General features: G+C 44.1%; 1 protein-coding gene across 1 annotated transcript in view; it reads left to right on the top strand.

Moving 5' to 3' along the window:
- The window catches only part of TANGO6 (transport and golgi organization 6 homolog), a 189,721-nt gene that overhangs the window by 151,611 nt on the left and 12,217 nt on the right, over positions 1-25,893 (top strand). The window contains exon 17 of the mRNA XM_051974727.1: positions 4,058-4,171. Within this exon, the coding sequence (XP_051830687.1) occupies positions 4,058-4,171 (114 nt within the window). The remainder of the gene's footprint in view (positions 1-4,057; positions 4,172-25,893) is intronic.

Raw genomic sequence — 25,893 nt, 5'->3', positions numbered from 1 at the left:
GGGGAGAGGAGGAGGCAGAGGCTGGGAGATCAGTGAGGAGGCTGTTGGGACCATTCCGATGGAAGGGGACGAAGGCCTGACCTGGGCATGAACCGCACTGACCACCGCCTGCCAAGGAGTGCGCTGAATGCTGGCCATACAAATGCAAAAGCAAGGCAGCCCCTGCCCTGTAGGAGCCTCCTTTGTGACAGGGAAAGGGAGCGCACGTGGGGAAGTGAGCAGGGAAAAGCCTCGTGGAGACTGGGCGGCTACATGGGCTGTCCCGCGGGCTGTGGTCCGGGGTTGGCTGGCTGACACGAGCCAGGGGAGAGAGAACGAGAGTCCAGGATGACTCGCCTGGGTTGGCCAGTCAAGTAGCATTTACTAAGAGTCTTCAGTGTGCCCGGGACTGTCAGTGGATCCTCCCAGAGCACAGTGTTTGCTTAATGCGCGCTGTTTCACTGAATCGGTTACAGCTTTGTGGCCTGCACATTCAGAACTATCCCCAGGGCCCCAACTCCATGAATATGTGTCTCCATGGACTGGGTATAGAAAGATCTCAATTTGGGTGGCCCAAATGGAGACTGTGGTCTGATGTGCTCGCTAAAAGAAGGATCCCAGGACTTCAGCTGCTCTACATCCTACACAAGGAATTCAGGTTTTTCTTCTATGTGGTGTCAAGATTTGACATGCTTGAGAAGTGTTTTCATTTCTCCCTGTTTCTGCTGGTTCCTGTCAAGAGCTGTCTTCCTTGCAAACACAAAGACAGTGGAGTACAGTAGAGAAATGGATTTGGGCTTAGGAGACCAACTTTTCCTGATTACGTGGGTGATATTGGATAAGTTCCTTCATTTCTCTTGATTTTGCTATTTTTATTTTTCTGTAAAATGAAATGGTTGAACTATAGCAGTTCTTAACCTGGAGCCCCTGAGCTATGGATGGATTTCAGGAGATTTGAGAACTTGAGTGAGGGAGAAAAATGCATTTTCATTTTCACTAACCTCTCACCAAAATTTGGCAACACACATAATTCTGATAAGGGGCTCATCAGCTTCACCAGATTGCTCATATGAGGATGGTCCTTGGTAGAAAAAAAAAATTAAGGACCCCTGAAACAGACACTCTTGAAGTTTTCTCCCAGATCTGACGTCCTTTGAACCTCAATAGCTAAGAGCTTCCTTCATCCTTATCTCTCTTCTCCACGAGTAGGTCTGATTTATAATTAAGTCGGGAAGGAAGAAGCCTTCTTCCATGTGGTTAATAAGACATTTTCAGTGCTCAAAACAAGTGGCCCACAGGTCAGGTAGGTCTCTTCAGCTTCTGGGAGGAAAATCAGGCTAGTAAAAAAGAAAGGTTAAATCAGTGCATTTCTAAATAGGTTTTACATTATATGTAGGTCCAGGTTGTTAGGGCAGAAGGCATGGATAAACCGATAATTGATGTAGTGGAGGTAGGAGAGACGAGCTGAGCAAGTCCCCGTGTTCTGGGAAGGATGACCTCATGGTCTAGAGAGTACCTTTGTTCCGGAGGTGCAGGTTCTCAGAATGCACAAGATGAAGGGAAAAAGCAGCTCCGCTGTCCATGGAAGTTGTCAGAGGCCTTGTGTGTCACAGGACTGAGGCCTGATCCTCCAGAATTGCCCAGGAAACCTCAGGAGCGCCGCGTCTGTTCACAGTTCCCTTCCTATTTGTCCTGGATGGCTGAGCGCACCAAGGCTTGGGCCACTCTTGCATATCAATCACTTCTCCGGGTGGAAAAGAGGGGCTGCTTTCCAGCTCCTTTCAGTGAGGTAGGGATTGTAGCAGCGTGTGGTCTCCAACTGTGTTTGTGAGAGAGAGACAGAGAGAAAAACAGAGACAGAGGCAGAGAAACAGAGTGACAGAGAGACAGAAACAGAGACGGAGAAAAAGGGAGAGAGAGAGAGACAGATAAAGAAAGGAAGGAGAGAGGGGGGAGGGAGCACTCACTTCAGGGATGCCTGACTAACAGGAGAGCCGTTGGAGAGGCAGCTAGTTTTGCTCTTCTCACTCCTGATTCCAGGCACTGCCAGAGTTACAAGTGGGTTCTGAGCACTGAGAATTGCTATAAAGGCATAATGAATCAAAGCCAGAAAAAAAGGGAAGGCTCCAATGGGTGTCTAGATTAGGAAGCAGATTGGCCAAAGTCTGCAAAGAGAAAGACTCCTTAATCAGACCTAAAGTGGGGCAGACAAAGCTTGAGGAGCCTCTGCCTTTCCCTTTATTCCACAAATACTTTCCCCCCCAAGTCCCACCTGGCTGGATCAAGCTTCTGGGTGTCAGGAGGAACTCAAGCTTGGCTCAAACTTGTCTCTGATTTTAGCTCTTACCTTGTAAAGCCTCCACCTCCAAGGAGAGTTAACTCTTAGATTTGCTGCCTGTTTGGAGGAGACCCAACAGTTTCTTGCTTGAGCTGATGAGCTTGAGGATCCCCATGAATGCCAGCCACATAAAGGCTCTCCAGGCCCTGTGGGCCGGATGACCAGCAGCATGGAAGGGGAGCATGGACAAGGCCCGGCTGGATCTCCCAGAGAAGCAGGATTCCATGGATTTGAGCTGTTTTGAATTTTCCCTTCTGTTGTGGGTTGCAGGTTTATCTATTAGAATTAGAATTTGATTAAATGCCAGTGCATCCCAGATGCAATTATCTTTAAGAACACACTACTTCTGCTGATCCTCTCTGCTGTCACTGATTAATTAGGCACTTTGAACTATGCTCAACTGTTTGAAAGCTGTGACAAATATAACCAGCAGAGTTTACATTTCCAACAAGCTCCTCTTCTCATATATTCCTGGGGTCTTTTTTTGAAAAGCCATTCTGTAAGAAAACTTAATATATATTTGCACGTATTTATAAAGACACAGTCTGCCTGTTTCCTTATTGCAGAAAGAATATCTTCTCTGTTGGCTAAGAAACATATTAATAGATATGATGCAGCAGAAGACATGCTAGATTTGGAATTAGAATACCTGGGTTCAGATGCTGCTCCATCTCTTAAGTTATTTAGAACGAGACATTTAACCTCTAGCCATCTTTGTAATGAGGGGATGGACCCATTTACCCTTGATGTTGCCTTTGAGGTCTAAATCTTATACACAAACACACATACTTTTTCCAAGCAAATAACATGTGACAGAACCATCATGCAATTTTGACTTGAGTGAAAGTTGTTACATGATTAGTTCATCCTTTCAGGTTTTAACATCCGAATTCTCTCTTTTGCAGTGGTGGATCTTGTGAAACAATTTCTCACTTAAAAGCCCAGAAACTTTAATTTTGTAGTGTGTCCTTTCAGGGTCTAGAATTCTCTGAGGACTCTCCAGAGTGAGGGAGGGCTGGGTGAGAGGTCAGGGGCAAAGCTGCTTGTTGTGATGCTGCCAGATTATGTCCAAAGTACTAGATTTAGAAACGTGCTTTTGAACCATCTTGTGCGGCAGATTAGCACTGTCATCCCTCCTTTACAGCCAGAGAAATCCAGGGAAGAGCCTAAGGACCCTGCCCACAGTGAGTCACGCCATGAGGCTGGGGCTAACCTTGGGTCGGAGAGGGCCTCGTCGTCCGGACTTGCTAACGGGCCGTTTGAGCCTCCTGCGTCCCAGAGCATGTGCAGGTTCATGTCGGGCCTCAAACTGTGAAGCCCAAGGAGCCAAGTTTCCATGACTGTCAGTCTGTTTGCTCTATTTTTGCCCTCTTTTGACAATGACAACTCTTCTCATTTCTAGGGGAAATATTTCCATGTTGCTTCATTTTTTCCCTTAACAAGTCATTATGTCTGTATGTATAACCATTTATTTCCTTCCCATTCCCTACTTGTCTCTAAAACACTGGTGACATTTTTTCCCTTCAAAGTCAGGAGACCAGGAGCTGGTTTCCCCCTTTTGAGGGACGGGAGTTGGGACTGAGCCTGAGATTTCAGGGTGCGAGTTGAGTTTTGAGAACGCTTGACAGTAGGCAGTTCTGTCACACCGACCGCTGATGCTGAGCCGAAGGTGGGGTTCGGCGCAAGCTGACTGCGAAGCCGAATACCGACGCTCCCTGACTTCTCTCTCCTGCCTTCCAGGTGACATCTTGTTTGGTGGCCGTCGCTAAGACAGACCCTGAGGTCCAGGTTCGAAGAGCTGCCGTCCACGTGGTGGTGCTCCTGCTGCGAGGGCTCAGCCAGAAGGCGACTGAAGTAAGTGGGCCGCCCCCATTGGCCGCTGCAGCCCCGGGGGTTGGAGAGGGATGCCTGTGGCAGGACAGAGCTCCCCGCTGCCAGGAATGCCTGTGCAGGAGGCTCTCTGCCTCCACTAAGTGAGTTAGCTGCCGGGAGCCAGCCTCGGCCGCTGTAACGTGAACTTTAGTGACTCCTCACCTTGACTCAGTGGTTGGTGCTGAATCACTGAAAAACCTACTGGGAAGATTTCCTTTTAAGATGCTGCTGATATCCGCTCAGACCCGGGTGTGGCAGATGGATTCTATTGTGCTGCTTTTAACGAACCATTTGCCTGCCAGCGATTCTTCCCTGACAAAGTCAAAGTTCTATCCCTCTAGAAGCTACTTTAGAAGTCATCACGTTCAGGGCTCTCATTTTGTGGGTTTCAAACTGAAGCCTTAAAACGTTAAGTAATAATAGCCCATAGTAATCAGAGTTCATGTTCATATACTACTTAAAGTTTGCAAAGCACTTTACCCACATTATCTCATTTGTTTCTCACAATAAACCTATGAACCAGGGATTGCAATTAATCTCATTTTACGGATGAGAAATGAAAGCTAAGAAAAGCTAAGTAAGTTATCCAGGATCACACAGCTGACATCTGAGGTAGGATTCAAACTCTGGTCCTCCGTAGTCCAAGCCTAGCACTCTGACCTCTGCTCTGTCTAACTGCCACAAGGTAACTTCCATTAAATTCAGCAGACTGTTATAAGCTATTCCTAGGGTGTTGAGAATACAGTGACAAAAGTGAGAAGTCCTGCCCTCGAGTACCTTAGATTCCACTAGTGGATGAGCTGTGTCACACACACAGGAATTTTGAGATGGGAAAGAGCACTTTCATCTGGAAAGATAACCAGAAGCTTCATGGAGGGAGAAATTGCTGAGCCCAGAATCACATGGCTAGGAAGTGTCTGAGGCTGAATTTGAACTTAGGACTTCCTGTAGGCCCATTGCTCAATCCCATGTGCCATCAACTGTCCTAAAAGTAGGTGCTACTTCACAGAAACAGGTCTGAGATGTTGAATTTAGAAAACAGATATTAATCCCCTTCAAACCTCTAACCTCATATTCGATGGAATGAAGAAAATGAACCAAAAAAGGAAAATATGAAGTGTTGGAAAGTCTATAGGAAAACAAGAATATTCATGTACTCATGGTAGACTTGTGGATTGCTCCATCTAGTCTAGAACATAATTTTACAACTAGTCCCTAAAAAGCAACAAAACCGTGCATGATCTTTGACCCAGCAATAGTACTAGTTAGCATTATATCCCAAAGAAATATATATATACATATATATATATACATATATAAAATATATGTGCATATTGTGTGTGTGTGTGTGTGTGTGTGTGTTTATAGCAACTTTTTGTCATGGCAAAAAACTAGAAAATCAAGAGTGTCCATCATTTGGGGACTGGCTTAAAAAATTGTGGCAGATAAATGTAATACAATACTGTTGTGCCATCAGAAATGATAGAAAGCATGGTTTCTGAGAAACCTGGAAAAACTTCAGTGGACTTATAAAAAGTGAAGTGAGCAAAACCAGGAGAATAATTTATACAAGACAGCAACATTGTAAAAATGAACAATTTTGAGAGACTTAAAGAATTCTGATCAACACAATGACCCATTAGGATTTCAGAGAACTGATGGAAAAAGAATACTAACCATTTTCTGACAGAGAGGTGGTGAGTTTCAGAGTATAAAATGTGTCACACATTTTTAATGTAGGAATTTATTTTGCTTTTTTTGCAGTAAATGTAGATTTGTTGCATGGGTTTTGCTTTTTTTTCCCCAGTAAAAGAAAATAAATGCCATTAATTTTTTAAAATAATTTTTGAAAAGAGAATAGATCCCTTTGGTGAAATGTAGAATATATAAAGGGAAATAATGTGAAATAAGACTGGAAAGAAAAGTGAGTGGATGCCATATAGTGAAAGGTTTTCAATGTGGCAGTAAGAAGTTGGCATATTATCCGGAAGAAAAACCACTGAAGAAGGTTTTTGACCAGGTGATATACATGGCTAAATCTGTGCCTCAGGAGTATTTTTGGATGGCTATATGGAGGATTGTTTGGAAAGGGAAGAGATGAAAAGGTAGACCAATTAAGGGGCTCCATGAAAGGCTCACATTATAGAGGAAGCTGCCTGAATAGAGAATGGTCACTATGGGGAGGCACACCGCACAAGTGAGATCCATAGGACTTGGCAGCTCTCCCTGCATGTGGGACCTGGAGGAGGAGGATGAGTCGTGGATGACTGGGAAGTTACTAACCTGGTGACTCAGGGGGCAATGCCCACCCCAGAACTGGGAAGTGGTTGGGAGGAGTTTCCCTGTGGACATGTTGACTCTGAGGTGCCGGCGGTGCATCCAGGTGGAAGTGGCCAGGTATGTGATCGGAGTACGGAGAAAGACGATGAGGGCTGGCTCTGTCACTGTGGGAATGGGCTGCCAAGAGATGATAATTGAATCATAGGAATAAGAGAGACCCCCAAGAGAAAATATAGTGGGAAGGGGAGGGGATCGCTGTTTACAGATGGCAAACCAACAAAGATGCTGTGGGCTAAGGAGAGTCAGAAGGTCATGGATCAGGGGACCATTAGTTTAGAAGTGGGGGGATCTTAAATGTCCCATTTAGTCAGCTATTTTGTTAACAAGGAACCCGATGTCAGAGGAAGTGATTTGCCCCCGCTGAGCCCAGTCTTCAGTGAATGCGACAAGGTTTGCCCCTGGGCCCTCTGATTAAATTCAGCTCTTTTTGTCATGACACTGGTCGAATCCAAAGGGAAGAGGTGGTGAACAATGTCCAAAGCTGCAGAGAAAACCAGCAAGAGCAGCAGGATTTCATGATTCCGAGTTCATTAGTAGTGTTTGAGATCTGTTTCATCATAGTGATAGGGCCAGAGAAATACAGGGAACTGAGAAATGATGGGGAGAGGAAGAGATGGAGGCAGCAAGTGTCCACTGCCCCTTTATTTAAGAGTTTGGCAGTAAAAGGGAAGAGAGAAATATGACAGGGAGTTCCAGGGTCAAATGAAGGTTTGTTTTAAGAAGAGGAGAAACCGGGTCATTTTTATAGGCAATAGGTAGTCATTGGCTGGGGGAAAAGTGAAAATGAGTGAAAGAGAAAGATAGATGAAACTAGTCCTTGGAAGGCAGGTGCGAGGGCATGGAGGGCCCAAGTAGGAAGAGTTAACCTTGGAAAGGAAAAAGGCGCCCAGGGCTTCTGGGGCCCGAGAAGAGACAGGTGAAGGAGGGACATGGCAGAGGTGAATATAAGATCGTCTGCTTTGAGAGATGGGGGATGGTTGGAGAGGGCTGCTTCGTGAGATTAGACAGCTCCATTGTTGGGGACAAATGGTCACAGATCGTGACTTATAGCCGCAGCTCCTTGAGAATAGTGAGTGGCCTTTGGACAAGGGGCCAGAGGGATTTAGGAGCAGAATGGATGATTGAAACTGGGAAGGAAAGAAATAGAGGCCGGAGCAGGAGCAGGACAGAGTCTCCGTAGGAACGGGTGCAGAGGACCAAAGGTGAATTTATGAAGGGAGAGACAGGAGCCCAATAAGAATTCCCGGACCGTGGAGGTGGGCCGGTTGGGAAGGACGAAGTCGGAGCTGTGGCTGCCCGCAGCTTGTTAATTAGGGAGCTTAGCCAGACTCACCCAGAATGAGGACCCAGGTTGGAGTGGAGAGGAGTACTCCATGAGTCTGGAGGGACAGGGTGGACCTGGTGCCCTTGCTGGCTCAGCATGTTCCAGAAGCAGCCAGAGCTGCAGGGCATGGCCGGCTGCTCGATCTCTTCCAGAGCAAGCCAGGATCCTCTGAGTGCCAGAAGATGCAGCAGAGGTTGCTAGCAGTCCTTGGGGCTCGGCTGAGCAAGGCAGGGTGGAAGTTTGAGGAGAGGTGAAAAGAGGGTTTGTTTTGTTTTTGTTCTTTTCCTCTGATCCACAGGGATCTAGGAACTAGGAGATGTGGGTTTCCCAGCCATAGGAGGTTGGAACAGGTGATTGGAACAGGAAATCAAACTCAGGGAAGGGGTAACCGGGAAGAGGGGGACAGAGGCAGCCTGCAGCCGCCAACAACATGTTTCTTATGGGGAAAGATGCCCGGCTCCTCGGATCTCCTTCCTTACAAATTGGACTTCCCCATGGTCTTTGACTCATTCATGGGATCCCAGAAAAAGCTTTAGCTGTCACCAGGTCCCTCCTCTCACTTTATAAAGGAGGAAATGACAGAATGGAGTTCAGTAAGTCAGGGTCTCACAGCTAGAATGTGAACATGTGTGGACCCCCACCCACTGTGCCATTCATTCAGCGATACTTCTTTGGTCACCTTGCCATGTGGAAGCACTGTGTTAGGCAAAGAATAGGGTGGGACAAATGCATGTGTGAATCCCAGAACTTGTGTGGAGATCTTGCAGGTCTGCCCCATGGGTCACTCCCCAGGACAGCTGTCACCCACAGGACGAGCTGCCCCAGGTAGCTGATTCCGTGTCAGTCAGTTCTTAGTCTCATGGGCTAGGGGAAGAGTTGACCCAAGAGACAGAATGCAGAGATGCGCCTCACCAGCACTGAGCCAGCACGCAACACAGTCAGCCTGGGGGCTTCATTAAGCCAGGGTTTACCTGCGAGCTCCTGATCCCTCTGTCTTTTGGTGGTGGCTTGTGAACTTACTAGGGGTCTTTCCCTGCCCCCTGCCTTTGTCAGCATCTCCCTCTGTGGCCCACAAGGCAGGGGCTCCCTGTATTCAGTGGGATTCCTCTTGTAGCCCTTTCATCTTGTGTAGGTTTCAGAGTTTCTCTGGGTACAAGAGGAAGAGAAGACTGGCCCCCCTCTCAAAGGCAGGTGGTTCTGGTCTATTAACAAAAATATTCAGAAGGAAGAGAACTTTCACTTGACCTTGTAGGTACATACCCAAGTCCACAGAAAGAAGTATATCAGAGCTTGGTCATTCAAATAATTAACTACCAAGTTGTCAACAATTCCGGTCATGGTGGACACATAACTCTTGGTTGAGAATTTGCTCGGCAGGTGAGAACCAAGGAAGATGCTTACATTTGGATCCATTCATAGCTAGATATGTATCAGAGCCATAAGACAGTGAGTGCCCAGACCTGAGGGGGCAGAAGGAGAGAGAGCCAGAGAAAACGAACTTAAAGACTTCCTTAATGACGTTTTTTAGTTGTATGGCATTAGTCACTCTGCCCAAGTCATCTTAGCCAAAGCCCCCTGCCCTCTTTTCCTTTTTTTTTTTCCTTAAACTTTTTATTGACAGAACCCATGCCAGGGTAATTTTTTACAGCATTATCCCTTGTACTCACTTCTGTTACGATTTTTCCCCTCCTTCCCTCTACGCCCTCCCCCAGATGGCAAGCAGTCCTTTACATGTTAAATAGATTACAATATAGAATACAAAATAGGATACAATATATGTGTCCTGCCCTCTTTTCCAATTGACTTCCCATGTTCCCTATTGAAATGCTACTTCACGTTGTAAGCTGTGCTTACTTAATCAAGAAAGGAAATGGGAAGGGGTGAATTATGGTCTCTCTTCCTGGTGCATCCTTGAGGACAGGTGTGTTAAATCTCGTAATCGTAGGTGTGTTTATCATCAGGCGTGTTAATGAGAAGCGGAGATCGCCACAAAGCTTTCAGTCGGGGATTTGCTCTCGACTCTTCTATTTTGCCCTCGGGAGCAGCTGAAACAAAAATGCCACTTTGATGATGGGAGCTTTTTCCTAACTGCTGGTCTCTCCTCCATGGAGCAACCCACGATAATACGGGGTTTCTTGTTTGCCAAACGTCTGCCAAGCACTTTTATTGTTCTGATGTCTTGAAAAGGAGATGGAGGGACCAGTAGAGGAATTACAGGGAATCTGAAGGAGACACTCCTCGGAAATCTAGAGTCAGGGTAGGAGAGAAAGGATACAAGTCCTTCCCAACTACTTTATTGGGCTTCATCACACAGTGCCAGCATCCCCAACCGTGGTGCCCATCGTGCTGTATTACAGTCGCCTCTCAGTTATTCCCACATAGAGATTTGAGGAAAATTTTATGTCTATAATCTCGTGGCCCCTAACACCCATTCTGCTTGCTTAAGCTTTTTGGTGATAGCAGTCTTGTTTCTATTAGCCCATATTGCCACTTTTGCTCTGCAGCCCAGTGGAGTGGAAAGAAAGACTTCTCATTTCGTTGGATGAAGGATGAAGTAGATGTAAAAATTAATAGAAATTCTTTTCTTAAAAAAGATTTGTTCCGCTCAGTTTAGTGATTTGCAGTAACCTCAAAGTTAAAAAGATATTCCTTAGCATGGAGTGAGAGTTGGAGAGTTGTTGTAGTGACAATACAGCTCAAGTCCAAATCTCACCTCAGTGATTACTTCTGTGACCTTACTAAGCGAGCCATTCCACTTTTCTTTTTCAACCGTCACCTCATCTATCAAATGGCAGAATTTGAGTAAATGATTACTGATGTCCTTGCGAACTCTGATCTGTGAGTTTGTCAAAACTGGCTCAGGTACTAAAAAAAATGGAGCTTTAAAATGTTTTTTGATGTTATGAACTTCCCAAAGCCTCCATATTCAAATAGAAGAACAGTGATAGCTCTCTGAGAACAATATAAGTGAATTTTAGTTGATCTATCATTTGGCCATCATCCTCCTTGAATTAGGATGTATGATTGAAAGTTGACATTTTTTAGGAATGATGAAGATCTTAAGACCTTGACACATGGATTTGTGAGGGCTGTCACTATTTTTTTTTACTATAGCAACCTTTTCTGTCATTTTTAACATTGAAGAGTATTTCTAATATATGCCTTTATTCTGTATTCAAATCCGAAATGAAATTTAAGTTGTCATTTTTATTTTTTAAAAGCTTTGCTATCTCTTCTGTCCTATGAAGGGAAATAACATCATAACTAAATGTTATTCAACCAGAAACAGCTCCAGTGTCAGGCACTTTAATGTATGGTTGCCTGATCTCATTAGGAGATCATTCCCTCTACCACTGCAGATCACGAAACAGTAAAGCCCACTCCTCTTGTGCAATCCTTGTCAATGTTCCTCTAGAAATTCTCCACAGAGGATCTCTATAGTGTTTTAGAAGTCTTTTTCTGGGTTGTCCCAAAAGGGCAGATTCAAACTAATAACTTCAGAAGTGTAAGTGCTACAAACTTACTCCTCCAAAAAAAAATCACTCGAGAGTTTAATTATTTAAATTTGCTTTTCATTTAGCATGAATCTTAAATAATAAATATTCCATTTTAATTTTAATAAGAAGGGGCAATTTGTCATAATGCATTGTCTATGCAACAGTTTCTGGGTGACATTTTCTTAGACTGGTGGATTGGTAGAGGAAGTCCTATTAATTGATCACCTCAGTTACCTGATCTTTTTTTGGGGGGAGGGGAAGGGTCACATCAGAACTGTTATGTATGCATCATAGCTGATTCTTTGAATGACTTAAGGGTAGGATAACAAATGCAGTCCTTTGCCACTGAATAGCAGATGATGAAAATTTTCACAAATTTCAAAAATTAACTAAAGCAATGTATAGTCCAAGACAGTCATTGCATTTTAATTACAAATATGTTAATATTTCAAAAATTTTAATAACTAACCTTTTTAATTATTTGAAGCTTAAAGTTGCACTAAGACTTTGGGGACAAGTTGTATTGCACAGAAACCATTGCAAAGCCCCCAACTTCTCTCTCCATTGTCTCTTACTCCATCACTAACCTCCCTCCATATGTGTCCTCCAGATTGCCTTTTGAGCCACTTCTTGCATGCATGTCATCATTGCTCATATCCCTTTCCTTTTTAGTCCTGCCCCCTATGAACTTTCCCTATGAGGTCTCCTGGGGTTCTCTTGCTTCTGAGATAGTGACTGCCATGATTCATGACCAGGTAATATCAGCTATCTCAGTGATTCATAATTATGTCATTCTGATTATTCCTATTACAGGCTGGTCTCCAAAGCTTGATTTGGCTGAAAAATTCATTCTCTCAGACCTAACATGGTTTATTCTAAGACAACATTTTTTCATTTACCTATGCCTGAATCCAGCTTGAAGTTTGCTGCCTCCCCCTTAGAATGTCTGGGTGACTGACACATTAAGATGAAGCATTGAAGGAGGGCTATAGTGCAGTGACATAGAGAATATTTATAGCTAGTATTTATGTCAGGCTCTAAGGTTTGCAGTGTTTTATCTCATTTCATATTAAGGGCCTGCGTTGAGCACTTTACAATTATTATCTCGTTTCATTCTCACAATCCTGGGAGGTTAGGTGCTATTATCATCCCCATTTTACAGCTGAGGAAACTGAGATAAACAGCGGTCAAACACTTAGTGTCTGAGATGGGATTTGAACTCGGGTCTTCTAGACTTGGAATCTACTGCTTTATCCACTGAGTCAGGCAGCTGCTCCTAAGGCCGGTGGTGGCAGCAGCAACAGTGTGGGGTGGCGGGGAAGAATGGTTAATTAATAATGATTGAGAAGCAGGGTGCTGAGCCAGCCTCGGACTTCCTACCAGCCACATTCTTCTGACTCTCCCTTGGGACCGACGGCAGAAGCTTCTTCCCAGAGCACTCTGAGGAGGGTTTCCCAGGCATTTGTATTGGGAGGCATTAACTGAGCCCCCCAGGCTCCTTTGCGAGAAAGAGCCCAGACGAAAAGCTGCTTTGGTGCAGTGAGATGACCCATCGTCCACTGCAGAGACCGAGGCAGGCTGGTCCTAGAGCTCTGGGCGAGCCTCGCAAAGGCTGCAGGAGGATGTCCACAACACGAAGTCGGAGGCTCAGTGACAGACCGAATGGGCGGTCCTTGCCTTGTCGGGTTTGTCCCACCCTGACGTCGCTTGGCGGTGTTTTTATGTGACTCCCCAGCCCCTTCCTACAGTCACAACTCCCTGCAAGAGACAGAAGGTTCTGTGTGGAGAGCGAATGCAGAGGAAACTGAGATCCAAGTTATATTTAGTGCAAACTTGGGGAAAAAGGCTGCTGGAGCCTTAGCAGGAATGAAAACAATCCCTCTTGTTAGAGCCCTGACTGCCTCCTGGAGATGCTGCATCTGCCTCGGGGCTGGGCTGCTCCCGGGGGGCCGCCCTGCGCGGCCTCTTGCCCAGGCCTTCAGGCCCATCTCGTGCCATTCCTCTCCCAGCTTAAAGGTGCCAGCGTCTTGAGGGGGCTCAGCACCCTGGTGTAGTAGAGAGGGGGGCTGGCCCAGCTCACCCAACAATGGCTTGTTACCTTGGGGAAATGAGGCAAGTCACCTCCCTTCCATGGGCCATAGTTTCCTAATCTGGAAAAATGAAAGGGCGAGTCATTTTAATTCCAAAGTGCCTTCAGGAGAATCCTGGTTTTTGGGGGGTGGTCTTGTCTTATTTCTGGAACCTGCCTATTGGGATCAAACTCCCATGTCTGCACATGTCATTTCCTGCCCTAGTTCCAGACATTAACCAAGTAGAAAGTGACCACTGGGGAGCAGAATTAAGGGTGCTATGTCTCTCCTAAATCAAAGATGGAGGGTGAGTTAGGCCACGGACAATTTGTTTTATCTCCTTATTGTCTTTTACAAGTAAGCTAAACATTATAAAGCCTCATTATACTCAGAATTGAGAAGGAAAACTTTTCGGATCCAGTGGAAGATGAATTTCGACTCTGGTATTTTGTGGAGGTTAGATGATATAATCTCTAGCTATTGTAGGGGTTTTAATTTCTAAAGTAGAGTTTTTTGCAGCTTGTTGAGAATCTTCATAATGTGACCTTCAGGTCAGTAGAAACGGTTTCATGCAAAGGTCTGGCTGCTGCTTCCTCTTGAGTAATAGGATGCTCACTGCACTCCTGAATAGAGATGAGTGAGAATAGTAACGGTTCACCCCTGCTAGGCAGATAGGACTGCTGGCATTTTTGGTTGTAGGTTGTGCTACCAGGTATTCTGAGGGGCAGTGCTGTGTAGTTAGGAAAATATTGTTTGTGTTTACAGGCCTGTCTTATTCTGTGTTGTGTTAAATTAGTTCTCTAGCAGATTGTTTGCTCCTCACCTCCTAACTAATTAACGTAACAAACGTTTATTAAGTACTCACTATGTACAAAGCTCTGTTCTTCCAACTGAAGCCTAAGTACTTTTAAATTGTTCATCCATCTTTTATGATCTGATGCAAAATGAACTCAGAGTCAGGAAAGAATCTATCCAGTAACTACAGTAACCACCCGAAGTGAATGCTGCAAAATTGGAGTGACAGATAATGCTCAAGCTTAGTCCCAAAGAAGCTCCGTGAGAAAGCACCTCCAACTAGTCTTTGCAGAGGAGGATGGGAATGGAGACGTATTTGGGCCTGGCTTTGGTTGGTTCACTGAACCTTCCCGAAGGGGACCAGGGTAGCTAGTGGTCCGTTGGGTAGAGCCTTGGCCCAGCATCAGGAAAACGCATCTTCCTGAGTCCGGGTCCAGCCTCAGTCGCTTCCTGGACAAGTCACTTTACCCTGTGACTCGTGTAAAACGAGCCGGAGAAGGAAATGGCAAACACTCCAGTATCTCTGCCAAGAAAACCCCAAATGGGGTCACCAAGAGTCAGAAATGCCCAGACACCAGTGAAGTAAAGGGGACCCAGCCTTGGGAGAAGGAGGAGGAGGAACGAAATGGGACATGAGGATGATGGTAAAATAAAAGATTAGCTCATAAACATCTTCATGTTTTGTCATTGCGTGGAGACCATTTCACAGGAGCGGCAAGTTCAGAAGTGGAGGGGGATCCCGAGATCTTCAAGTCCGGCTCCACTTTACAAATGGGAAAACCGAACACCTGCCTCCCTGCCGGGCCTCCCTACCCTGTGTGTCACATGCTGTATTTTGGGGTGATTAGGGCCACACCACATAAGACGCACTTGCTTAAACCTCTGAAAGCAGGGGAGGGATTTAGCTGGATCCACCAGAGGAGAACCAGTGAGAGGTCTGACTGAGGCCAGAAACAAAAGGAGTAAGAGACGAGGATCATTAAAGGGGCTGATGGGCTTAATCCAGGGGAAAGAACGCTGAGCAAGGAAACTAAGCCTTGGCAAGAGTAACGAGTCAATACGCAAGTGGTGAGGGAACAGATCGGACCCCCGCCCCCAGCTCTGAGCTGGGCACTGGCCAGGGACGTGCACTCCCGTCTCCCAGCGCCACTCTGCTGATGAAAAAGCCGGCAGAGAAAATCTGTGGGATTTGTCCAAAGTGAGCTAGGTGAGTGGCAGATCTGGGAAATCAAGCCCGGAACCAGATGCTCGGAACAGCGCTGACTGCGAGACACAAAGGCTCAACCTTTTCTTGACAAGCACCTAGCTGACAGAAGTGACAGCTTGGGAACGCGAACATTCTAAGTGCTCCATTCCTGCCGCTCCGGCATAACTGTTTGCATAGATCTGCATAACTTAGGTCTTGGTTGGTATTCTTCTTTAGCAAATGTACGATTCTTTATTTGTTATAGAATTGTCCTTCCTTCGTTGTTTTTGTCTCGTAAAATAGGCAAGAACATGACCTTTTTTGAAGATTAAATCTCCAAATGACAATGATTTCTTTAAAATTAGCTTCAGATAGACTTGGCACTAGTTTCCATTTGTCACGATTAGCCAAATGGTTGTGAATGCTCAGCATGCTTCCAGTTTCTCAATCTGATAAATCTGATAAAATCTGATAAAAATGATGATCTGATAAAATCTGACAAGAAATTTTTAAAGATCAGTTTATTTTTGGAGAGTTTTGGGGTGCTTTTTGCTTTTCAAAAGTTAGTTGTAGGGGCAGCTAGGTGGCACAGTGGATAGAACACCAGCCCTGAAGTCAGGAGGACCTGAGTTCAAATCTGGCCTAAGACATTTAACACGTCCTAGCTGTGTGACCCTGGGCAAGTCACTTAACCCCAATTGCCTAGGGGGGGATGTTAGTTGTAGGAACTTTAATGTGAGCTAGACACACCAGAGAAAACATAGGCTTGAGAAAGTATATGCTTCCAAGAACTACTTATGTAGATAAGTAATCCAGTGAACCTCTTCTTCTCAGTCTTGGGCTCTGGAAGTTCTGAGCTATTATGTTGCATTTGGAAAAGTAAGAAACTGAAGGTGTCGGGACAATCCTCTGTTCATATGAGGGATTGCCTGATATCACCTAGGCCAGTGGTTCTCAAAGTGCGTTGTAGAGAATCCTGGGGGTCTCTGAAATCCATTTAGAGGGTCTACAAATTCAAAATTAATTGTTATTCCTAACATGATGAATAGCCACAAATGCAACCATATAAACAAAAACTCTTGGGACAGATCCTCAACAAATTTTAATCATATAAAGGCATACTGGGAACAAAAGTTTGAGAACCACTGACCCAGTTCATTGGGCCTGGAGACAGGAATTCTTGAGTTCAAATTCAGCCTCAAATACTGACTTGTTGTATGACCCTAGCAAGTCACTTATCTGTTTGCCTCACTTCCAGCAGGGAAAAGCCACCTCCTTAAAGGTCCCCTACTCCAACTGTAGGGGAAACAGAAAGAACAGCACCTTAGTAAAATGATTGGGACTCTCCTGGAGCCCACGTACTTCCCAGGATCTGCTAAGCTGGCATTTTCCTTAGAACACAAAAAAGAAACCATAGGGATTATTTCTTTGAGAACTCAGGTTATTATCTTTCCTCTTTCTCCAGTTTGAGCATGTCTTGGGGAAAGCATGGCCTGAATTTGGCCTCTGCCCACTCCATTGCAACAGAGGAACCCACAAAGACCGTGCTCTGGAGAAGCCAGGAGCAGAGCAGATGAAGTCTCTTGAGGGCTCACAGATTCGTTAGGACTTCCTTCTGGATGAGCTCAGGGACTTTCCTCTTCCCTCACTCCCTGCAGGCTTTGTTCCCGGTCTGTTCCCATAAATGCTGATTCTTAAAGGGGTCTCCAGATTGCAAAATGTAGTTATCTCGGCCCCTTTCTTAATGGGGAGAATAAAATATGACTAAACTTGCCTTTCTCCACATACTGTGTTGACTTAAGATGCCAACCTAGATGAATATTTTGTACTGTTTGCTAGTCCAACTCATGGATAAATTATCCTCGGCCTCCACTAAAGTATTTCTTCCTCCTCTGAGGGTTAGCACTCTGGCTGTTCTGGGAAAACTTGTTAACACTGGAAGGATTTATCCTTTCAACAGTTTTCCCAGCTCTCTTTTTAGAGGGGAAAACTATTAAAGATATATTGGAAAGATGGGCTTTTCCTCAGTACCACCTTGCCCATCTGAGCCGTCATTTACAAAACTATATGTGCCCTACAAATATGGTTATCAATTAAAGCTTCATTTTAAGAAATTTATTCTAAATTTGGTAAACATCAGTCAAAGCAAGCACATCCAAACACACACACACACACACACACACACACCCCTCCTTTATGAAATACCTATATGTTCAAATGGTTTCTGATCTTGTTAATTAGAATGTTTTCTTTCAGCAGTACAGATCCCATACTTTACATGCTTACCCATCTAGTGACCATTCATAGACATTTTCTCCCATTTTTTACATATATATATGTGTCTGAGTATGTGTGTATGTGTGTGTGTATATATATGTATGTATGTATGTATGTATGTATATGTATAAATAAAATTCTTATAGTCCCCCGTGCCCAACATTGCCAGAGACCTTGCTTGCTTTCTCAGAGCATTGAAGAGATACTGACCACACTTCTCACTCTCTTAACCAGCCTAAGCTTTCTTCCAATCAGACATTTCCCCAGGGACATTTTTTTTAATCCTGTTCTTCAAGTTACTCATTGGTTACATACTGTACATCCCATCTATACTTAAATGTGTGCTTCTCCATTACCTTTGCATGGAATTCATTTTTAATTCTTTAGAAACTGGGGTATTCCACATCCCTCTTGATTATAGCAACACTTAAGATGTTGGTATCTTTAAAGATAAATCTTTGTTTCTTGGAGAAGCTTAGAGTTATTGGAAGAGCTTTTCAGTTTCCAAAAAACTATCCAGCCCATACCCCTTCTCCTGTTTAATTCTGGGTCTCACTTGGTATTCATTTTTATTTTCTGTCCCAGACATATATATGCTGTTTTCTCCAAAAAAGTAGCCCAAATTCTTTTAAGTGATATGGATCTCTTTCCAGAGACGCTACAGCACTATGTCCTGTAGCTTGATGCCTTATGGCATCATCCACAAACAGAAACACCTAGAGAACATCACAATCCACAGACAGTCCTTCTTCCTAGTCACTTGCCAGCCAACATCTCCAAACCATGTAGTCATATGAGGATTCCTGCCACTTTCCAGCTCCCTCTTATATGTTTATCTTCCCACATTAAACTAAAGTGCTTGAGAGTAGGGACCCTTGTACTTTCTTGGATTTCTCTATCTTTAATACCTGGCACATAGTAAGCACTTAATGCTTTATCATTATTATCATCATCACCCATTCATTTTGTATTTTGCTGTGGACTTAGTTCATCACACTGGTGAGCACCTCCCTGTTTTATGCCTTATGTGATGTTTATGATCAGAAGGCCATTAAATGAGGTTATCTCTGTTGTTCAGTATTTCAAGAAATTTGGATGATTTTGGCCTGTGGTTGGGAGATTGTAATTTAGAATGTCTTTAAGACAGTGTTTGCTCTACCGAATCAAATGCTTTTTTATTAATAATAAACAATAAACTTAGTAGTCTCTTGTATTCTTTACATCCTTTAGTCAACTATGTGATGATAAAGACAAGGTCGATCAAAAGTTTGCCTTTCCCTTACTAATACCCTCTTTGGGGAAACTCTCAATATGTAGATGAATCTTATAGATTTTATATGCATGGGAAAGCAGGTTGGGTTTCATTAGTTGCTGGTGTTCTCAAATTTGCCCTTTTAAAGTATTTTTTAGTATTAATAAGGTTCAAGTTTTTTTCCATAATTTTAGTATCTTCTCTTTCAAATACCTTATGAATCAATTCCTCAGGACCCTCAACTTTTATCATTTCCAATATGTGTTTCCTCTGTGGCTATTTAGACTAATCCAGCTGTTTTTCCCATCTTTTTAAACATGGATTCCAACTTTTCTATAAGCAGCCCAGAATTGTCGTGTTAGGTTCCAAGTGTGGTGATACTCTTCATCCTATAAAACCAATCTGCCTATATTTTTTCATTTTCTTCTACTTATTGCTTCCCTTCCATTTTCACTCTAAGATGACAGCAAAATGACTTTGGATCTGACTTCCACTGCTTATGAAATGAATTACCTATTGTCCTTCACAAGATTTTTACAAACCACAATTTGTTTTTAAATTTTAATTTGGAACAATTAATTCCAATACTATTTGGAAAAATGGGAAAAGAAGGAGTCCTACAAAAATTCCTTTTATGACATAGATATGGTGCTGATACCCAAACCAGGTAGGGTCACAACAGAGAAAGAAAACTTCAGACCAATTTCTTTAATGAATATTGATGCAAAAATCTTTAATTTGACATGAAAACAAAAAGTCCCATTTGCCTCTGTCTCCTTCTGAACTTTTTTCTTCATTTTTTCGAGATTTTTTTCGTTATTGCTTTCGTTTGAGTTTCTTTTTACACAGTTGTATTCAACATATGCATTGTTCTCATTCTGTTTCCTTCACTCTGCTACAAATAATTTTGTAAAAATAGGTCCCTTTTTTCCATCAGTAATATTTTTCCAGTATAGTCCTTATAGTACAATCACATGAATATCTTTATGCTTCAGATGCTATATTGCCATGTTGATTTTCAAAAAGATTGCATCTATTTAAAGCAAGGTCAGTAATGTACCTATTTCTCTAACAATGCTGACTTTTTTTTTTTTGCCAATTTCCATGATATAAAGTGATATCTCATTGTTATCAAGTACAATTTCTTAAACTTAGCCTCACTTGGGCTTGCAACCGGTTCATTGTCACCCAGATTTGACTGATAGAGCTCCAGGCACTTGGGAAAGAAGAGAAGGAACAAGAAATTGAAACCAGGAACACAAAGAATAAGTGGCTAAGGGAATTCCCTGTAGAATTTTCCTGTAATTCCTTTGGTAATAGCCTTTCAACTTTTAAACTGGAAATTCTGGGACACCTAAAACTCCCCCAGTTTTTAGATTTCCTAAGAACAGAACTTAGAATTTGTCTGGACAGGTTTCCTTTAACAGGTAATTGAATTACCCTTCCTTGGAAACTCCTAAAGTTTTTGTAAAAGTTAGTTTGCAAGCTCTCTGAGAGTGAAAGAAGTCCTTAGGCAGAATGACAGAATGAAGGATGATTGAAAGGCAAACATAGTCTATGTTCCAAACTTGGCTTCTTCCCACTTTCTGTATTGTACTGTCAAAAACTCAACACACGCACGTCCTTTAATTCCTCCCATCTGGATGGCGGTACTACAGACGATCTTGCAATGAATGCAGCTGGGTTAGTATAGCTTTTCATCCCCCTGTTCAATACATGGCTCTGCCCTTCTTTAGAAATTTGCACCCAAAGATCTCAGGGCACATCACAAAACAAAGCAGTGTCTTTGAAAAGGCATTAGGATCAATGAGAAAATGCACCTTCCTTCTCTCCTCCAAGAAGTGAAGGACTGTGGGCGTGGAAGGTCGTATTTGTTGTCTGATCCTCTCAGTGTGTTGGTAGGTTTTGCTGATAGCTTTGTTACTGACTAATATGGAAATATGTTTTGCATGATTGCACATATATAGCCTGTGTACCATCTGGGGATAGGGAAGGGGGAGATAAAGGAAGGAAATTTGGAACTCAAAACTTTTTTTAAATGATTGCTTAAAAAAAAGTCTTTATAAAAAATGTAACTGAGAAAAAGTAAAATATTATTTAAAAGCTAAAGTAAAAGTTTTTGTTATAATGGAAATCTTGCTGGATATGAAAAGGTTTATTTGGAAATGTGTATGATGTAAAAGTAAAGGACAGTAATAAAATTTTAAAATAAAGTGAAAGATATTAGAGGATAATTCCTATTATCCATTCAGTTGCTAAGCTTACCTTCATAAATAGTCAATAAACACTTATTAAGCCCCTACTGTATTCCAGGCACTGTAATAAAAAGACAGATTCCCACTCCCAATCTAATGGGAGATATGTAACCTATGTCAGATTGCTTGCTGTCTCTGGAGGTAGGTAGGGGGGAAGGTAAAGATGGGAAAGAGAAAAATTTGGAACACAAAGTTTTATAGAAATTTGGAAAAATAAAATACTATTGGAGGGGGAAAAAAATCAATCTAATGGGGGATAGAATATTCAAACAAACAAGTCATAAACAGGATAAATGGAAATCATCCACATATGGAAGACCCTAGAATTGAGAGATTAAGAAAAGTTTCCTGTAAAACAGCAGTATTAAACTCACATAGAAATGGAGCCATTACTTCCTACCTAAGGATCTCTACAGCCAGGCATGTGGAACTAAATCTTAAAGTGTAATATTATCTATGTTGTCTTTTTATGGATTTTTCAAATATTCCCCAATCATATTTTAATCTTGTTCATTTGTATGGAGCCCTGCGCCTTGTGTGGGATACCATTGCTGTAAGAGGTGGGATTGAAGCTAAGGTTTGGGGGAGCCGAGGGGTAGAGATGAGATTGGAGAGGGTTCCAGACATGGCGGCCGGCCCCAGAATAATAGTTGGGCATTGGAGGCTCCTAGGCAGGGAGGAAGGTTGTTGTTGGATCAGAATATTGCAGGGGGAGGGGGGTATTTAAGAAGACTGGAAAGAAGAGAGGTTGGGGTAAAGGACTATAAAGACAGAGTTGGGATCACTGAGGTAAATGGAGAAGGGGGTACACTTTAGGAAGGTTACTTTGTCAGCCAAGAGCGAGGTACACTAGAATGAGGAGAGATTTGGGCCATGGACCCATCAGCAGCTGTGACAATTATCCAGGAGTGAGCCTAGAGAGCACCAAGAGGGGAAAGGACATGTCTGGGAGATGTTGCAGAGGGGAGTCTACGGGCCTTGGATGTGGGGGGAGAGCCTGGGGGACTGGGGCACGGTGGGGAGGCAGGGAGCGGGCAGGGTTTGTGGAAAAAGATAGAAAGTTCATTTTTGGACCTAACTGAATTTAAGATGTCTACTCTGCGTCCAGTTGGAAATGTCTGAAGGGCAGTCGGAGATCAGTAGAGAGAAGGATGGCTGAGTAAATTTGTGAGTCCTCGGCACAGGGATGATAATTGCATACCTGGGAGCTGATAATATCACATGGGAACTGAGAGGTAGCAGACGTGCAGGGCCCAAGTGTGGCCAAAGCCAGATTAAAACGTCATTGGGAAATGTTTAACCGAATGAACATGCAATGAAGCTGTATTTTAAAGCTGTCAGCGTACAACCCTCAGGGAGCTCTACTGGGGGGTTAGGCCCCCCTGTTCTGTTTGAGTGTGACAGTGCTGATAAAGAGAGGAAAGAAAACTGAGCCTCTGTGGGGCCTCCATGGCTAGGGGCACGGTCCAGAAGGTCTGGCCAAGGAGACCGAGAAGGAACAGCCAGGTGGGAACAGTACCCCAAGAACCCAGAGAGGAGAGGGCAATGGAGAGTGCACAAAGGTCTGGGCCGCTGAGATAACTTTGAAGAGAGGAGTTGTGGGTGGGTAATAAGGTGGGAAGGCAATAGTGGGGGGCTCAGAAGAGAGAATGGGGAGCAGAGGCAGCTTTGGGGGGCAGCCACAAAGGGAGGCAAGCCATGCACCAAGGGGGAGCAGGGACAGGAAGGTCAAGGGAGGAAGGTGCATGGTAGGCAGAGGGAAGTAGATCTCAGACAGGGAGGGAGACCTCGGGGGCCCAGAGAGCCGATGATGGAGGGTCAGGGTGCTGGAGGTGTGGGGCGGCTGAAGTCCCTGCTGATCCCCCCTTTCTACTTAATTGTGTGCTATATTCCCTTCAAAAACAAGCTTGGGGGCAGGAACTGTTTTGGACTGTTCGGTGGCCCTGTATCTAGAAGTGATAAGTAAGAATGGACTTTTCTTGGATTGAGTTCTTTCCAGAACAGAATTCAGTTCTGTTCTTCCTCTGACCCGCTCCTCACAGGTGCTTTTTCCCTCATTAATTGGAAGATAGTAGAAGCCATCTGGCAGAAAGAGAAAAGGGTTGAAGAGACAGAGCAGCTCAGAGGCTGTCGTGGGGATGGGTGAAGGGTTGTCCGGGTTCACCTGGAGCTCGCTGCCTGCTCAGAGAACCACGCTCACCAGCTTCCCCGCCTGCCTGCCTTTCCTTCTCCGGAAGTCGAAGAAAGTGGGGGTTCTATCAGAGATGTGGTTCTCCCCAGCAGAGAGCAGCTCTGGGAATCTCGGGGCCGGGTGACCCCAGCGCTTGTGACGGACATAAAGGAGCTGGAGAGGTTTCGGGGGGCAGGCTTCCGAAGCCACAGAGGGAAAGGTAGGCCACGGCTCAGAACGCCACAGAGAAAATAGCCGAGGAGGCTTAAGAAACTCTCAAGGATGCAGTTGGGATGGGAAGCGGCTCTGCTGAGGAGGAAGACTGAGAATTATCCCAAAAAAGCAAGGCAGACGTGCAGGGAACGCCCTGCAAACAGGTTTTTACAATCACCTCCAGAAACTGGAGGCAGGGAAAGGTAACGAAGGTGCAGAAGTGTCTCGTAAGGACGGAGTCTGGGATGCTGAAGCTCAGAATGGCGGAAGCCGGAGACACAAAAGGGGAAGGATGGTGGGGAGCAGCAGGATTAACGGCCGAGGGTCCCCCTCCGGGGTGGGGGGACGGAACACTTGGTAACTGGTGGAACGGGCTGATTTTTATCCTGCCTCTGTTTTATCTGCAAGATAAATTACCTTTAGACTGGCAGATGCAGTTGCCGAACACTGTCAGTGGTACTTGAAAAATGCAGAAAAGGGGGCAGCTAGGTGGCGCAGTGGATAGAGCCAGGAGGACTTGAGTTCAAATCCGGCCTCAGACACTTAACACTTCCTGGCTGTGTGACCCTAGGCAAGTCACTTAATTCCAATTCCCTCCAAAAAAAATGCAGAAAAGGGGAGTTCAGCCCAGAGAAGGGCTAGTGCCCCCGCTTCATCAAAAAGAAAAGAGCAAATGGCAAATGCAGCCACAGACTCATGAACTGGTGGAAGCCAGGTTCGCCAGTCCATGGCTACAGACTCACCTCTCACTTGGACTGCTTGTTACAGTCCCTAATCGTCTCCCTGCCTCTGGTCTCTGCTTTTTCCTGTCCATCCTCCAGTGCCAGTGGGCTATTCCTAAAGCTCTGACCACGTTACTCCTTTGCTCAAGAATGTTCTGTGTCTCCCCATTGCCACTGCTTATCTGTGTACAGGCGCGTTCTTCCCTCATCTGTCATCTGACCTAGAACGTAACCTCTCAGAAGTCCTAGACTGTTGAGTTTGGTTTTGTCTCTGTCTTCCCTCTGGATATTCTGTGACTTTTTCACTTAAAGTCTTTTTCAAGCCGGCTTAAGCCTACTTTCCCAAGTTCATCACACATTAGTATCCTTCACACACTTTACTATTTAACGAAATTTGCCTTTTTATTCCTCCCTTATGACATCCCATCTTTTCTTCCCAAGTCGTCTTCTGCTTTGAAATTACTCCCTTCCTCTCCTCATCCTCTCAGAATTTCTAGCTTCCTTTAAAGGTCAGGCCAGATCCCACCACCCCTAAATGAATCTTTCATGGTTTCCTCCCACTCCAACCCCAAGAGACCTTATCTTTGCTTTGCATATATTTTGTGTGCACTTACTTGTAAATAAGTTATTCTCCCCAATAAAATTTAAGTTTCGGAGGACCAAACTATTTAAGGACCTAGTGTAGAGCCTGACACTTAATGATCACAGATTGATTGTTTTAGAAAAAGTAGTATGATTACAAGGAATCAGGATGACTTCATCAAGAAGTCTGATCATGTCCGACCAGTTTTCCTTCATTTTTAAAATAAACTTATTAAATTGGTAGATCAAAGAAATGCCATAGATATATTATCTCTAGATTTTAGCAAAGCATTTGATAAAATATTTTGAGTAATTATGGTTGAAAAGTCGGAGATATGTGGACTGGATGCCAGTTCAATTAGTAGATGAACTTGGAATTGGTTGAATGGCTAGCCTCAAAGAGTGGGCCTTAATGGCCCAGGGTCGTTGGCAGGGGGTCTCTAGTGGAGTGCCCCAGAGATCTGTGCTTGCTCTGGGCTGTTTCACATTTTTATCAGTGACTTGGATAAGGATGTAGATGGCATCCTTGTCAGATTGGCCAGTCACACTAAGCTAGAAGGGATCACTGACCCACTGAGTCCCAGAGTTAGAATCCAAAACAATAATGACAGGTGAGAACATTGGGCTGGATCTGAGAAGAAATCAAGCAGGAGTTTAGATGTGGGTAGAGAATATCAGCTGCAGAGGAACAAGAGGAGAGAAGCACAGTTGGGCAATTTATCTGGAAAAAAGATCTTGGGATCTTAGTGGCCTGATGAATGGGTCAGTGTGAGTCAACAGTGTGATATGGCAGCCGGAAAAGCTGATAACAATCTTGGGCTGCAGTAAGAGAAATAAGACTTTTTTTTGCTCTTCTTTTGCTTTTTTGTTTTCTTTCTCATTTTTTTTTCTTTTTCATCTGATTTTTCCTGTGCATCATGATAATTGTGGAAATATGTATAGAAGAATTGAACATTTAACATATATTGGATTACTTGCCATATAGGGGAGGGGATGGGGGAAGGGAGAGAAAAAGATTTGGA

This window comes from Antechinus flavipes, chromosome 2 (genome assembly GCF_016432865.1).
Source record: "Antechinus flavipes isolate AdamAnt ecotype Samford, QLD, Australia chromosome 2, AdamAnt_v2, whole genome shotgun sequence".
Taxonomy (NCBI): domain Eukaryota; kingdom Metazoa; phylum Chordata; class Mammalia; order Dasyuromorphia; family Dasyuridae; genus Antechinus; species Antechinus flavipes.
Note: the sequence above shows the minus strand (reverse complement) of the source record. Positions and strands in the feature narration are given on the sequence as shown.